General features: G+C 36.1%; 1 protein-coding gene across 3 annotated transcripts in view; it reads left to right on the top strand.

Moving 5' to 3' along the window:
- The window catches only part of car (vacuolar protein sorting-associated protein 33A), a 396,220-nt gene that overhangs the window by 286,178 nt on the left and 95,061 nt on the right, over positions 1-14,981 (top strand). For all 3 annotated transcript variants that reach the window (XM_090391677.1, XM_090391678.1, XM_090391679.1), the window contains exon 13: positions 7,589-7,720. In XM_090391677.1, coding sequence (XP_090247803.1) covers positions 7,589-7,720 — 132 coding nt within the window. The remainder of the gene's footprint in view (positions 1-7,588; positions 7,721-14,981) is intronic.

Raw genomic sequence — 14,981 nt, 5'->3', positions numbered from 1 at the left:
GGTTTCTATTAGTGGTACATTTGTGAATAGTGAAGTGATGTCAAAGCTTACTATTAAGTCTGAGCTTTTTAGGGTGAGGTGTTGTAAGATGCTTTTTAGGTGTGCTGAATTTTTGATAAAGGAGGGAGAATTGTTAGTGAGAGTGGCTAGTAGCTTTGCTAAATGTCTAGCCAGTTTGTATGTGGGACTATTTATACTGTCCACAATTGGGCGTAGGGGTGTGCCTGGTTTGTGAATTTTTGGTGATCCATAGATCCTCGGTGTTCTAACATGGAAGGGTTTGAGTTTGTTAACTGTGTCTTTGGGCCAGGAAGTGACTTTTTTTAATAATTTTCGTGCCTTATTCTTTTGTGTGTTGGTGGGATTGCGATCTATAATTTTGTATGTTGACTGATCTTGTAATAGTGTGTGCATTTTGTTTTCATATTCAGTTGTGTCCATCACCACGGTTGCATTTCCTTTGTCTGCTTTTGTTATGGTAATCTGGCTGTTGTTGTGTAGCTCTTTTATAGCCATGAATTCCTTATGTGGGATATTACTTTTCGGAGGCTTGGACTTGATTAGGATGTTGGCCACATCTAAACGTATGTTGTTAGCTATTGTTGGAGGCAGGTCGTAAATTCCTCGTTCGATGGACGCCATTATTTCGGCTTTTGGAACTTGCTTGGGAGTTATGGCAAGGTTGATGTTGATGATGTGCTTGCCATTTGGCCACATGGCCCTGAGACATTGAAAACATTCCTAGCACATTTAAATAGCCAACACCCAAAAATCCACTTTACTATGGAACCGGAAGCCAACAACTGTCTGCCCTTCCTGGATACACTCATTACACGTCTCCCAGATGGTTCCTTATCATTTTCAGTTTTCAGAAAACCCACACATACAGGCAGATACTTACACAAACAATCACACCATCATCCTTCTCAACAATATGGCATTTTAAAAACGCTAACCCATAGAGCGAGAGCAATCTGTTCAAATGACAAGGCTCTTACTGCTGAACTGACTCACTTACGCCACACCTTCGTGGCCAACGGCTACAATCCACAAAAAATAAACAAAATACTAAACACTCCTAAGAAACCCCTCCCACCATCCACCACAGAGAACTACAACAAAACAGTCACCATCCCTTACATTAAAGGCACATCCGAAAAGATCTCAAGAATTCTCATTAAACATAAACTACGCACTACATTCAGACCATGTAGCAAATTAGCCACCCTCATCCGCTCACCCAAGGACAGCATTCCTCCTTTATCACATCCAGGAGTCTACCAAGTACCCTGCTCATGCAATCAAGCCTACTACGGTCAAACAGGAAGAACTGTGAATATCCGCATCAGCGAACATAAACGATACGTCCGGAAATATCATTATGGGAAGTCGGGCCTAGCAGACCATGCTCTGGATACCCCTGCACACAGGATCAACTGGAAAAACACAAAAGTACTACACAGAAACCCATATAAATCAGAGAGATTGTTCTTAGAGGCGACAGAAGCCCTAAAACACACCCCAAATCTCAACAAATATGGCTGTATTAACTTGCCGAAGATCTGGGAGACAGTCATATTAAGAAAAACTAGCACTTTTCTAGAACTCTAGCAATATATGATAGCGTTTTTTTTTTTTTTTTTTTTTTTTTTTTCAGATAGAGGGCGCCAAAATCAGGACTCTAGTCTTTGTGTTGCTGCTACAATTTTGTTAATGTACACCATGTTGTTTTAGTCTCGCGTATTGTGACAAACAGTGTTTTTGTGCTCTGAAGATGCTGGTTATAATACCAGCGAAATATCAGCATCAAGTGAATAAATTAATTATTTACTTAGTTTCTGTGTTCTATTATACCGTTAAAATAATAAACAATAAGTATTGCTTGATATAATGCCCCATTGACACCATATAACTGCAGCGTATTGAATAGCTTCTCTCTTGGCACCTTGTCATATCCCTTTTCCAAATCGACAAAACATAAATACAGATCTTTGTTATATTCCCATGCTTTCTCGACTATTTGCCATAAATTGAAGATCTGATCCTGACAGCCTCTATTTGGCCTGAATCCAGCTTGTTCTTCACCAAGCTTTTCTTCCACAATTCTTCTCAACCGTTTCTCAAGTATACTTGTATAGATCTTGCCAGGAACACTCAGTAGGGAAATACCTCTGTAATTCTCACATTCAGTTTTATTTCCCTTTTTATATATGGGTACTATGAGAGCTCTACTCCAATCATCGGGAATTCGTTCCTCTGTCCAGGCTTTCTGAACTATGCAGTGCAGCCACTGTAAGACTCTTATACCACCATACTTCAGCATTTCTGGTCGAATATCATCTACTCCTGCTGCCTTTCCACATTTCAAGCCTTTGCTGGCTTTTTCTACTTCAAGTATGGATATGTATTCCTGACTGCATGCCTGGTCAGTGTTTTTTATCACTGTGCTGTCATCACTGCTTGTTTCATTTAGCAGTTTTTCAAAGTAATTACTCCATACTTCGAGGATATCTTTTTCTCCTGTTTTCATGTCACCTTTATCATCTCTGACTCCTTTTACAGCACTCTTTCTTCCATTCCTAAGTTTCTTCAACAACCTCCAGAATATTTTGCCACCTTCTTGATATTTATTTTCTATATTCTTGCCAAAGTCCTCCCATGACTTTTGTTTAGCTAGTTTTACACACTGTTTAGCTTTCTTACATTTGTCTCTGTATTCTGTAAGAGTAAAAGCTGACTTATTTGCCAGGAACTTTTGATATGCTTTCTTCTTTTCCTTCACTGCCTCTTTAACTTCCTGTGTCCACCAGGGAGTTCTGATTTTTTTATCCTTGCACACAACCTCACCACATGGCTCTCTGGCAGAATCAATCAATGTTTCCTTCAGAGTTTGCCACTGAAACTCCAAGGTTTGATTCCTGTTCTCAAACTCTTTCATTTTCTTTTCAATAATATTTCTGTATTTTAGTCTACAGTTCACATCTGAGAGCTGCTCAACTTTTATTCGCTTTAAAACTTTCTTACATGTTATTCTTTTCAATATGAAATTCAATTTTATCCTGCTCAAGACTAAATAGTGATCACTTCCAACTTCAAATCCTCTGTACACTCTGGTGTCCTGCACCAGGGAGAAAACATCACTATCAACAATAACATAGTCAATGAGACTTTTCTTATTCCTAGCCTCTTCTCTCCATGTGAATTTTTGCACATTTTTATGTTGGAACATGGTGTTAGTAATAACCAGTCCATGTCCTGAGCAGAAATCCAACAGATATTTGCCATTATTATTAGCTTTGCTCTTTTCTCGAAATTTTCCCAAAATTTTTTTGTATGTCTCACAATCATTTCCTACTCTGCTATTTAGATCCCCAACAAGGACCAACTTTTCCTTTTTCATTGTGTCAGTTGCTTTTTCTAAAGCCTCAAAAAATTCCTCCACTTCTACCTTAGTAGAACCTTCTGTGGGACCATAGGCACAAATAAGTCTCATTGTCCAGTTCCCCATTCTCATATTTGCCCACATTACTCTACTTGAGACTGACTGCCATTCAAGAAGATTAGCCTCGTATTTTGTGTTGAATACTATGGCTACTCCTTCTTTTCCTTGATTGTCATTGCCTGAATATAACATTTTGTATTTATTGCTCAGAAAGATCTCACCAGTTTTGGTCTTTTTTGTTTCAGTCACCCCTATTATGTCGATCTGGTACTTATCTAATTCCTCAGCTAGCTCCATTTCTTTGCCATTCAGGCTTCTTACGTTGATAGTACCGATCTTTAACTCTGGTGATGTTGAGTTGGGGTTTGTTTTCAGATTTGTTCCAGTAGCTGACTTTTCACTGTTCGCCCTGGTTCCCTGGCAAAAACAACGGGGGCCTTGTTTAACCGGGCGACGTCCCAGCCGGCATGAAATTTTGTCATGTTGTACCATCATTTTTTTATTTTGGTTTAACCAATAAGAATACAATTTGGTCAGCTAAATCCCAAATTGCCAGCCCATCCTCGTTCGTTCAGTATCAAAGTAGATACCCAACAGGGTGCACCACGAGAAGATGAGGATTGGACATTAGGTCAGAAGCCCTGGTCGGTTCTCCGCATTCCTTTAAAGGCTATGTGGAGGTCTCCTCTCAGTTATACAACTTTGACCCTTAAGCACCCCTTGGTGAAACTAGTCGGTATTAAAATACTTATCCGTTTACACTCAATCAATGTTCCCAAATAGTTATTTACATTAGTTCTGTGATCAAGAAAATACACTCTCATTAAGAGTAATAATCTTTTTCTATGAGACAGTCATCTGAGTTATGTTATATGAGGAAAGATATATGAGGCTACCAACTCCTTGAGTGGCACTGCTAGTTTCTTGGCTAGGAAATTTTGGCTGTCGATTCTTTTAACTGTCAACTGAAGGGCTACATTATTTTATGTATTTCTGGAAGACCATAAATTTTGGAGGTGTGCATAATGCAGTATCAACATTTTGTTTCTGTTAGCCATGTGGTTACTGATTGAAGCAATTTTGTTTTCTTTTTAATATTCTTTGGGTTACTGAGTGACTGATATTAGCACTGTAAAAAAAAAAACAGCTTTAGGAGTTGTAAAGAGACTGAAAAATGTTCAATATTATCTTAAATAATAAGAAAAACATTTATAAAAATGACTACAAGAAAAAAACAATCCATAAAATCTCTCACAAAAATACAACCAGAAATAAAAAAAAAATATTATAGTAAGGATATAGTCATTCCCTACACACACACACACACACACAAAAATTATCCAAAAGAATAGACAATACACTGCAAAATATAACAGGCCACATTTAAATCACCAATAAAAATAAAAACTATACTAAGCTCTTCTAAAGATCCCTTACCGTACATAGGTGAAACAGACCATACAATCCCAAAACGAGAAAAAAGAACATGAACTTGACAAATCAAGTATGTTCATCATGGAAAAGCAGGTCTTTTTGATCATGCTTTTGAAATTTGCCACTGGACTGATTGCAAATACACTCAGTCCTTTCATCAGATCAAAGCATAGTATGAATTTAAGTTCAAGGAAGCCTGTAAAATGCTTATCAACCAACTAAATCTCAGCAAAAATGATAGCTTGAAAGTTCCAAGGATTTGGATGGCTCGCCTATGACCCACATGCCATCTGGATAAAGAAGAATAACCCACGTAATGGATACGAGAAGGAAAGAAATTTAATTGAATAAGAACACAGTAACTCTGAGCCAGCAAACAGAAATTTAAACAGGACTATAATAAACAAAGTATTACTGATATAGTTTTACCGAGATAATTATGCTTTTGTTTTTCTATCAGAGGTTAGACTATGGTCCATTGCTTCCTCCTTAACATCACCACTTCTGGGTCTGGCTCCCACTGATGAGACCTCAAAAAAGGTCAAAACCGGTCTGGGTAATGGCCCTTCCCTTAATGCATAGCATTATACATGTCTGCAAGGAGATGTCTTAATATCTCCCATAATGCAAAGCACAAGTAGTGATGAGAGCTTGGTCCACCTTTACCATGAACTGCCTCAGTCCTGAAGATACTTCAGGTGCAAACTTTGTTTGCTTACACTTAGATAATGGATTAAACTAAATTTATTATGATGATGACCAAGTAGTTATTGTAGCTTGTGATCCAACATATATATACGTGTTCCTTTAGATGACCTTGATATAAAGGTCAAAACATCAAATTTTAGTTTAATTTTAATTCAAGTAAGTTCTTAAACATGGTGGTGTGTCTTCAGAATTATTCATAATGATTGCTAATCACTATGTAACCCTAAAAGAAAGAAAAAGTTTCTCTTGATGCTTTGGTTCTTAACTTTTATCTGACTAAGGTACGTTGTGTGTTCTCAATTTGGCCACACAGCTTATTAACTGTATTTTATTTAAAAATAATGTGAAAATAATTAATCTATAACATGTCAGTCCTAGTTTCCATCTTTATCTTTCTGCCTTTAATGTTTTGTATTCTCTCATCTCGACATCAGATTTTATCGCAAAATAGTATCTCCCTAAGAAATTGGAGATCCTGTAACTTACTATAATTGATACATATAGTTTTTCTGTCACTTTTAAAAGTCTAAAGCTCATAAATATTGGCTTTGTTTTGCATACTATGCTTCAGTATTATTACTGATGTAAGTCTGTAAAGTTTACGGTAGCCATACCATGATTATATTAATTTTTATATTTATATATCAGGTAACCATAAAAGTTCATGTGGTTTTCAGTAGAGTTCGCTGCAATGACTTGTTTTATTTTGTAGTGGTTTGTAGAGTTCAATTTTTTATGTGCGTTATAAGGCACAGATACGAGTCAGTCAATCAGTGATTCTAACTTGGTGTGTACTCTTTTTCTTTGACTTTGAACCCTTTTAAAATGTCACTTGAACCTGGTATAATTCAGGCTTGTTTGCTTTACAAATTTAAACTTGTTTTGAAGGCTTCCAAAGCATCCTGTAAGATATGTGTGGCATTTGGAAAAGATGCAGTAGCAGATTGTATTGCGCAGAAATGGTTTTAAAAAATTTTTTCTAGTGATGAATCACTTGAAGATGCGCCACATTCAGGAAGACCTTCCATTATTGATAATGAAGAATTATGTGCCACTGTTGAAAATAATATAAGATTAACATGTCAAGGACTTTCACAAATGTTTAACATGAGTGGTGAAACACTTCATTTACACTTGCATCAACTGGGAAAATCATGGAAGTTAAGCAAATGGGACCCACATGCATTATCAGATGAACAATAAATTTCAAAGGCTATCAATTTGTTCTTCACATCATCTTTCACATCATAAAAACGAGCCATTTTTGGATTACTTGCTCACTTGTGATGAAAAATGAATCTTGTACTCTAACAGGAACCGAACTTATCATTGGTTGTTACCAAACAATCCAGTACCACACACTTCAAAGGCACTGTTTTATCCCGAGAAGACTATGCTTTGTGTGTGGTGGACTGGAGCCAGTATTGTCCACTACGTATTTCTCACTGCAGGCCAAGCAATTACGGCTGAGATCTACTCGATGCAACTCAAGCATGTGCAGGATGTGTTACTTCAGAAATGGCCAGGACTAGTTAATCTGAAGAAAGTGCTGTTCTTACAGGATAATGCAAAGCCTCATACTGCAAAACTTACCCGTGAGAAGATTTGTGCTTTAGGATGGGAGATACCTCCTCATCTTCCATATTCTCCGTGACATTTCTCTAAGTGATTATCACCTTTTCTTTGGCACTAGACAATCACGTACAAAATAGAGAGTTCCTCAATAAAACAGAAATTGAAACAGAGGTTGCTAGATTTATTACTTCTAAAGACAAAACATTTTATGAAAGCAGTATTTACAAACTTGTATCTCATTGGGAAAGAATTGTAGATTGTAAATGTGCTTATTTTAATAAAGAATTTTATGAAAATTTCTGCAGTTTTTATGAAAAACCATATAAACGTTTTTTGGTTACCTGGTAATATAATCTGCAAGTACTTAAAAATGTTTTTGTTTTAAATTAATTTTTATTTCTCTTCTCTACTATGTTTTATTGCATACAGACTTATGGGTATCAATACTTATTAACACTGAATAACCTGGAAAAAGCTGGGCTCTTAAAACCTCAAGGGAATAGAACATATTCTGTTGTTAGAAAGACTCTCCGTCTTACGGTAGAAGATGTAAATGAAAAGGTAAGTTTTTCATTTCCAGTTCAATTACATGAATGAATTTCTTCAACTGTTCAGAGATAACTATGTTACACAACATGTGATGTATGTGACATGTTCTAGAACACGAAAAAATGTAAGACAATTTAATAAATCATTGACTAGTTTTGTCCAACACTATTGTATACTTCTTCAGATTGATACAATAAACACAAATATAAAAAGCTATTAACAAAGGGATTTCTAAAATTTCGTATAGTGATAATAAAAGAAGTTGCCATGATGCCACCATTTGATCATACAATTTTGACATGGGAAGTGGCTAGACAGGTCTAGTTTCACTTGCACTAATGGCAAAATCAGACTATGGAATTTATATTACCTGTTGTAGTATTCATAACTATTAAATGTACTAGCAAAAGAACAGAAAAAAGTAAGACAATTTAATAAATCAATGACTAGTTTCATTCACCACTATTATGTACTTCTTCAGATTGATACAATAAGCACAAATTATAAAGAGGTATTAACAGGTAGATTTCTAAATAACAGTCTGTTTTTTTAATTCATTCAACATGTGACAGGTGTTCAGTGTAGGAATGAGATATCATCATCGTGGGTTGTTGGTACAGGATATAGCATAGTCTCATGCCTAATTCATCAATATGTAGATGTCTTATGTGTATGCTTCTGAGAGTTGATTTAATGTCAGGCCTTGGTTTTTATTACACTGGGTTTCACATTGTATCATCTCACTAGCCTCCTTAAATTTGTGTAATTTGCCAATTATCTTGATGGTTTTCATTGGTGGTATGAAAGGCCAATGTAGATTTATATACTCATTTTTATCCACATCTCTGAAGTGTCCTTTTAGACAGATTTCTCCAGAATGTCCTATCTGTCCAACATAATAAACACTGCAGTAGAAATAGATTTTATAAACCCCTGGTCTTTTCATATGTTGATGTGGTGGTTTTGGTGATCTTAATATTGTGGAGATTTTTTTGTAGAAGGCCAAAGGCAACTTTTAGCCTCTTTTCTTGTAAGATCTTTGCTATTTTATCTATGACATTCTTGATATAAGGTAAAGAAACCTTGTCTTTGTAGTCATCTGGTTGTTGTCTTGTCACCTGCCATTCATCATCATCATCATCAAATTCCTGACATGTACCCTCAAGGGGTGTACAGGATATGATAGTACTACATGAAAAATTTACATCATTACTAACTTCCTATCTACAATTTTCCTCCAAATCAGTCTGTTACTTGTCAAGACTCCAACATTATCATTATCAGATCTTATATTTCTATCGTCTAAGGCACATTGTACCGTATCAATCCACCTATATCATGGTCTTCCTCTGGGTCGTTTTCCTGCCAACCTGGCAGAGAACACTCGTTTTGCTAATCTTTCCTCACCCATTCTATTTAAGTGACCTCTGCTCACGCATTCCTGGATGCTGACAATATCAAGTTCTTTCCTAATATCCTTGTTTTTAATATGATATTGCCATTGATGCCATCTGTTCATGCCTCTAATCTTTCTCAGGACTCTCATATCTGCGGTCTCTAGTCTTTGGTCAAGACCCAGCTCTCAGATCCATAAGTTAAAACTGGTTTGAACACTGTCTTGTATACAGCTAATTTAGTGTTCCGACTAATTTCTTTTTTTATTCCATATTAATTTATTCAATTGACTTCCCACTATACCAGCTTTGCTGATTCTGTTGTCTACTTCCATATTTAATTTACCATCTTCACTAAAAATCGTGCCTAAGTAGCTGAAATGTATTACTTGTTCCACATGTTCTCCATTCACAACACAGTTGACATTTTCAATGATTCTACCTATTTTCATTGTCTTTTTATTGCTGACCTTCATACCATATCTATTACAACAGTTATGCAATTTAGTCAGAGAATCTTGCAGATTTGTAGCGGATTTATTTAGAAGTATAACATCATCCGCATAAAGCAAAAGGTTGATATTAACATCTCCAATTTTGATATCGTGTTTAATACCACTTTCCTTCATAATGTGATCCATATAGATAATGAATAACAGATGGGATAATGTACATCCTTGTCTGACACCAGATTTAACATTAAACCATCTTCCTGTACTTCCTTCAATTCTAACTGCTGACTTACAATTCAAATAAAGACTAAAGTATTGCTTGATACAATGTCCCATTGACACCATATAACTGTAGCGTATTGAATAGCTTCTCAATTGGCACCTTGTCATATGCCTTTTCCAAATTGACAAAACTTAAATACAGATCTTGGTTATATTCCCATGATTTCTCTACTATTTGTCGTAAAGTGAAGATCTGATCCTAACAGCCTCTATTTGACTTGAATCCAGCTTGTTCTTCACCAAGCTTTTCTTCCACAATTCTTCTCAACCGTTTCTCAAGTATACTTGCATATATCTTACCAGGAACACTCAGTAGGGAAATACCCCTGTAATTCTCAGATTCAGTTTTATTTCCATTTTTATATATGGGTACTATGAGAGCTCTACTCCAATCATCGGGAATTCGTCCCTCTGTCCAGGCATTCTGAACTATGAAGTGCAGCTGCTGTAAGACTTTTATACCACCATACTTCAGCATTTCTGGTCGAATATCATCTACTCCTGCTGCCTTTCCACATTTCAAGCCTTTGATGGCTTTTTCTACTACAAGTATGGATATATATTCTTGACTGCATGCCTGGTCAGCGTTTTTTATCACTGTGCTGTCAGCACTGCTTGTTTCATTTAGCAGTTTTTCAAAGTAATTACTCCATACTTCAAGGATATCTTTTTCTCCCATTTTCATATCACCTTTATCATCACTGACTCCTTTTACAGCACTCTCTCCTCCATTCCTAAGCTGCTTCAGCAACCTCCGGAATATTTTGCCACCTTCTTGATATTTATTTTCTGTGTTCTTGCCAAAGTCCTCCCATGACTTCTAGTTTTACACACTGTTTAACATTCTTACATTTGTCTCTGTATTCTCTAAGAGCACGAGCTGACTTATTTGCCAGGAACATTTGATATGCTTTCTTCTTTTCCTTCACTGCCTCTTTAACTTCCTGTGTCCACCATGGAGTTTTAATTTTTCTATCCTTGCAGACAACTTAACCACATGCCTCCCTAGCTGAATCAATCAGGGTTTTCTTCAAGGCTTGCCACTAAATCTCAAAGATTTGGTTCCTGTTCTCAAACTCTTTCATTTTTTCTTCAATAATCTTTGTGTATTTTAGTCTACAATTCACATCTGAGAGCTGCTCAACTTTTATTCACTTTAAAACTTTCTTACATGTCATTCTTTTCTATATATGAAATTCAGTTTTATCCTGCTCAAGACTAAATAGTGATCACTTCCAATTTCAAATCCTCTGTACACTCTGGTGTCCTGCATCAGGAAGAAAACATCACTATCAACAATAACATAGTCAATGAGACTTTTCTTATTCCTTGCCTCTTCTCTCCATGTGAATTTGTGCACATTTTTATGCTGGAACATGGTGTAAGTAATAACCAGTCCATGTCCTGAGCAGAAATCCAATAGATATTTGCCATTATTATTAGCTTTGCTCTTTTCTCAAAATTTTCCCAATATATTTTTGTATGTCTGATAATCACTTCCTACTCTGCTATTTAGATCCCCAACAAGGACCAACTTTTCCTTTTTCATTGTGTCAGTAGCTTTCTCTAGAGCCTCAAAAAATTCCTCCACTTCTACCTTAGTAGAGCCTTCTGTGGGACCATAGGCACAAATAAGTCTCTTTGTCCAGTTCCCCATTCTTATATTTGCCCAGATCACTCTACTTGACACTGTCTGCCATTCAAGAAGATGAGCCTCGTATTTTGTGTTGAATATTATGGCTACTCCTTCTTTTCCTTGATTGTCATTGCCTGAATATAACATTTTATATTTATTGCTCAGAAAGATCTCACCAGTTTTTGTCTTTTTTGTTTCAGTCACCCCTATTATGTCGATCTGGTACTTATCTAATTCCTCCGCTAGCTCCATTTCTTTGCCATTCAGGCTTCTTATGTTGATAGTATCGATCTTTAACTCTGGTGATGTTGAGTTGGGGTGTGTTTTCAGATTTGTTCCAGTAGCTGACTTTTCGCTGTTTGCCCTGGTTCCCTGGCGAAAATAAGGGGGGGGCCTTGTTTAACCTGGCAACGCTCCAGCCTTAATGAAATTTTGTCATATTGTACCATCATTTTGTATTTTGGTTTAACCAATAGGAATAAATTTGGTCCACTAAATTCCAAATTGCCAGCCCATCCAGGTAGATACCCAACTGGGTGCACCACGAGAAGGTTAGGATTGGACATTAGGTCAGAAGCCCTGGTCGGTTCTCCGCATTCCTTTAAAGGCTATGTGGAGGTCTCCTCTCAGTTATACAGCTTTGACCCTTAGCACCCCACCTGCCATTCAATACATTATTATTAGTTTCGATGCTGTGATCATTATTTTTATGAATGTCTTGCCCATAATCTTGGTTTGGTATTATGGTAAAATTTTTCCATGTATAGTCTCAATAAGTGTGGAGAAATTGCTGCACCTATTGCTTAGTCTTCAGATTGTTCAAAATAGTGATTTTGGAAAGGGAATCTGTGACCCTACCACTTATTCTAGCAGAAGACATCATTATCAAAACCATGTGAGGTACGGCAGTCACCATATGGTGTCTATGGACGTCAAATGTGAAAATGTTTAAGCCAGCCTGGTTGGTTCCAACCAAGAGGCTGTAGGTTTGAATCCTGCCGTGGGCATGGATGTTTGTGATTGTTTTACAAACTTTGTGTGGAAAGGGAATCTGCAATCCTACAATGTAGAAAATAAATTCTACAATGGATAAAGCAGGGCCAAGTAGGAAACGCAAACTACAGGATGAAAAACGGCAGTTTCAGGATAGCTGGACCGAAAAATATGGTTTTGTGCTGTCGTTTAATAATATCGTGTGCTTGATTTGCAAAAGTGCTGTAGCCATACCAAATGAATACAATATAAGGAGACACTGTGAAAGTCTGCATTCTACATTTTCAAATCTACCCGAAGAACTACATAAACAAAAGATTTCATTTGTGAAACCAGAATTGACAGGTCCACAAGTGATGTTTACAAAACCTATTCAGGATTCGGAAATTGTAACAGAAATAAGTTTTGAAATATCTCGCCTTATAGCAAAAAGGTGCCGACCATTTACAGATGGAGATTTCATTAAAGATTGCCTTGAGATAGCTGCTAAAAAAATTTGTCCTGAATCAGCCAAAAATGTTGAGAAAATTCAGTTAAACAAGATGACTGTGCAAAGAAGAATTACTGCAATGTCGGAAAATGTAAAGGACCAATTAACATCTTATTCAAAGAAATTTGCCTATTTTTCATTAGCTATTGATGAATCAACTGACATTACTTCCACAGCCCAGTAGTTGATAATATTTGCACGTGGAATAACGCAAGAGTTTGAGGTAAGTGAGGAGCTGATTGGAATGAGTTCATTGTCAGATCAAACGAAAGGTAATGACATGTTCACCGGGCTTTTGGAACAGTGTTCCAAAATTGATTTCGATCTCACAAAATTATCAGGTATCACGACTGACGGAGCTCCTTCCATGATAGGAGCTAATTCTGGATAGGTAACATTATTGAAACAGCATTTGGGACAGCACGATGATGAGTTGACACAATTCCATTGTATAATCCACCAGGAGAGTTTGTGCCCTAAGAAACTTGGATTTGAACATGTCATGAAAGTTGTGGTTTCAACGATTAATTTTATAAAATCCCGTGGCCTCAACACCGAACAATTTAAAAAGTGTCTTGAAGACATTGAAAGTGAATATGGTGACTTAATTTTTTACACAGAAGTGAGGTGGCTAAGTCATGGACAAACATTGGAGCGGTTCCTAAATTTATTTGATGAAATTGAAATCTTCGTGACTGAAAAAAAAAAAAAAAAAAAAAACGTCCATGACATAAAAAATCTGGATTGGTTATGTGACTTAGCCTTTCTGGTTGATATTACTAATCATTTAAATACGTTAAATACGCGACTTCAGGGCAAAGATCAATTGGTTACTCAACTTTACAGCCACATTTTGTCTTTTCAGTGCAAGTTAAATCTATTTCAAATCCAACTGAAGTGAGGGAATTACATCCATTTTCCTAATTATAAGAAAGTTTCTGAAAAGTTCAGTGTCAACTTCAAAACTGTGTATCTTGTGAAGATTGATAACTTGATATCAGCCTTCAAGGATCGGTTTTCTGATTTTAAAAAAAAAAAGTGAAACTGTTGCCAGATTTATTTAGCAATCGTTTTGCCCAAAAATGCAGCCGAATCAGCACAGCTTGAACTCATCGACAATTCAAAACGATGAGAGCCTGCAAAATAAATTTAACAAAGGCAATTTATTAAACTTCTATCGTTATGTCAATAAAAAAAATTATAAATGGTTGCTAGATAATGCATTAAAATGTGCAAGCCTCTTTGGCTCGACATATCTTTGTGAACAAACTTTTTCAGTCATGAATATTAACAAATCGAAAAATAGGAACCACTTGACTGATGAAAATTTAGAATCAATTTTGCGGTTGGCTACTACAAAACTCGAACCAAATATCAAAACAATTGTCAAATCAATGCAATGTCATGCATCAAATTAAATTCACTTACTTTTTATTACCTTTTTTGTAAAAATTATGATAGGTATAAATAAAATAAACAATATATGGTAGATAACTTTCAAGTTTTTTTTTGATGGCCCTCCCATAAGTAACAGTAGAACTATGCGGCCCTCGGCCTTAACAAGTTTGTGCATCCCTGCCATATGGCATCTACGGACGTCAAATGTGATATTTTTTTTTTTTTTTTTTTTTTTTTTTTTTTAAGAACCTTTTCTCTAAGCAGTGTTTAAAAAGTTTAATGGTATTAGGCAGGAAAATATCTTCTAAAATTGAGAATGTTTTTTCTCTTAGAACATTGATGAATAAGCTTTTTACTTCCAAAGTAGCCAGGATGTCTGCAGGATTAAGTTTAATGTTGCTCATTTTGTTTATGAAACCCTTAGAATTTTATATATATATATATATATATATATATGTATAAGATGACTTTTTCCTAGCACCACAGTTTCCATAGTTTATTCCAAAGTGGATGACATTTGGCTAGGAGTTCTGCTGTGGAATGAAAATAATGGAATTAATCCATGTTGGTGAGTGCAAGTAGCAAAGCATATGACTGTTGATGAACTTTTCGATTATGTTTAAGAATA

The sequence above is a fragment of the Typopeltis vanoorti genome, chromosome 4 (genome assembly GCF_054136105.1).
Source record: "Typopeltis vanoorti isolate ZY-2024b chromosome 4, IOZ_Tvanoo_1.0, whole genome shotgun sequence".
Classification (NCBI taxonomy): domain Eukaryota; kingdom Metazoa; phylum Arthropoda; class Arachnida; order Uropygi; family Thelyphonidae; genus Typopeltis; species Typopeltis vanoorti.
Note: the sequence above shows the minus strand (reverse complement) of the source record. Positions and strands in the feature narration are given on the sequence as shown.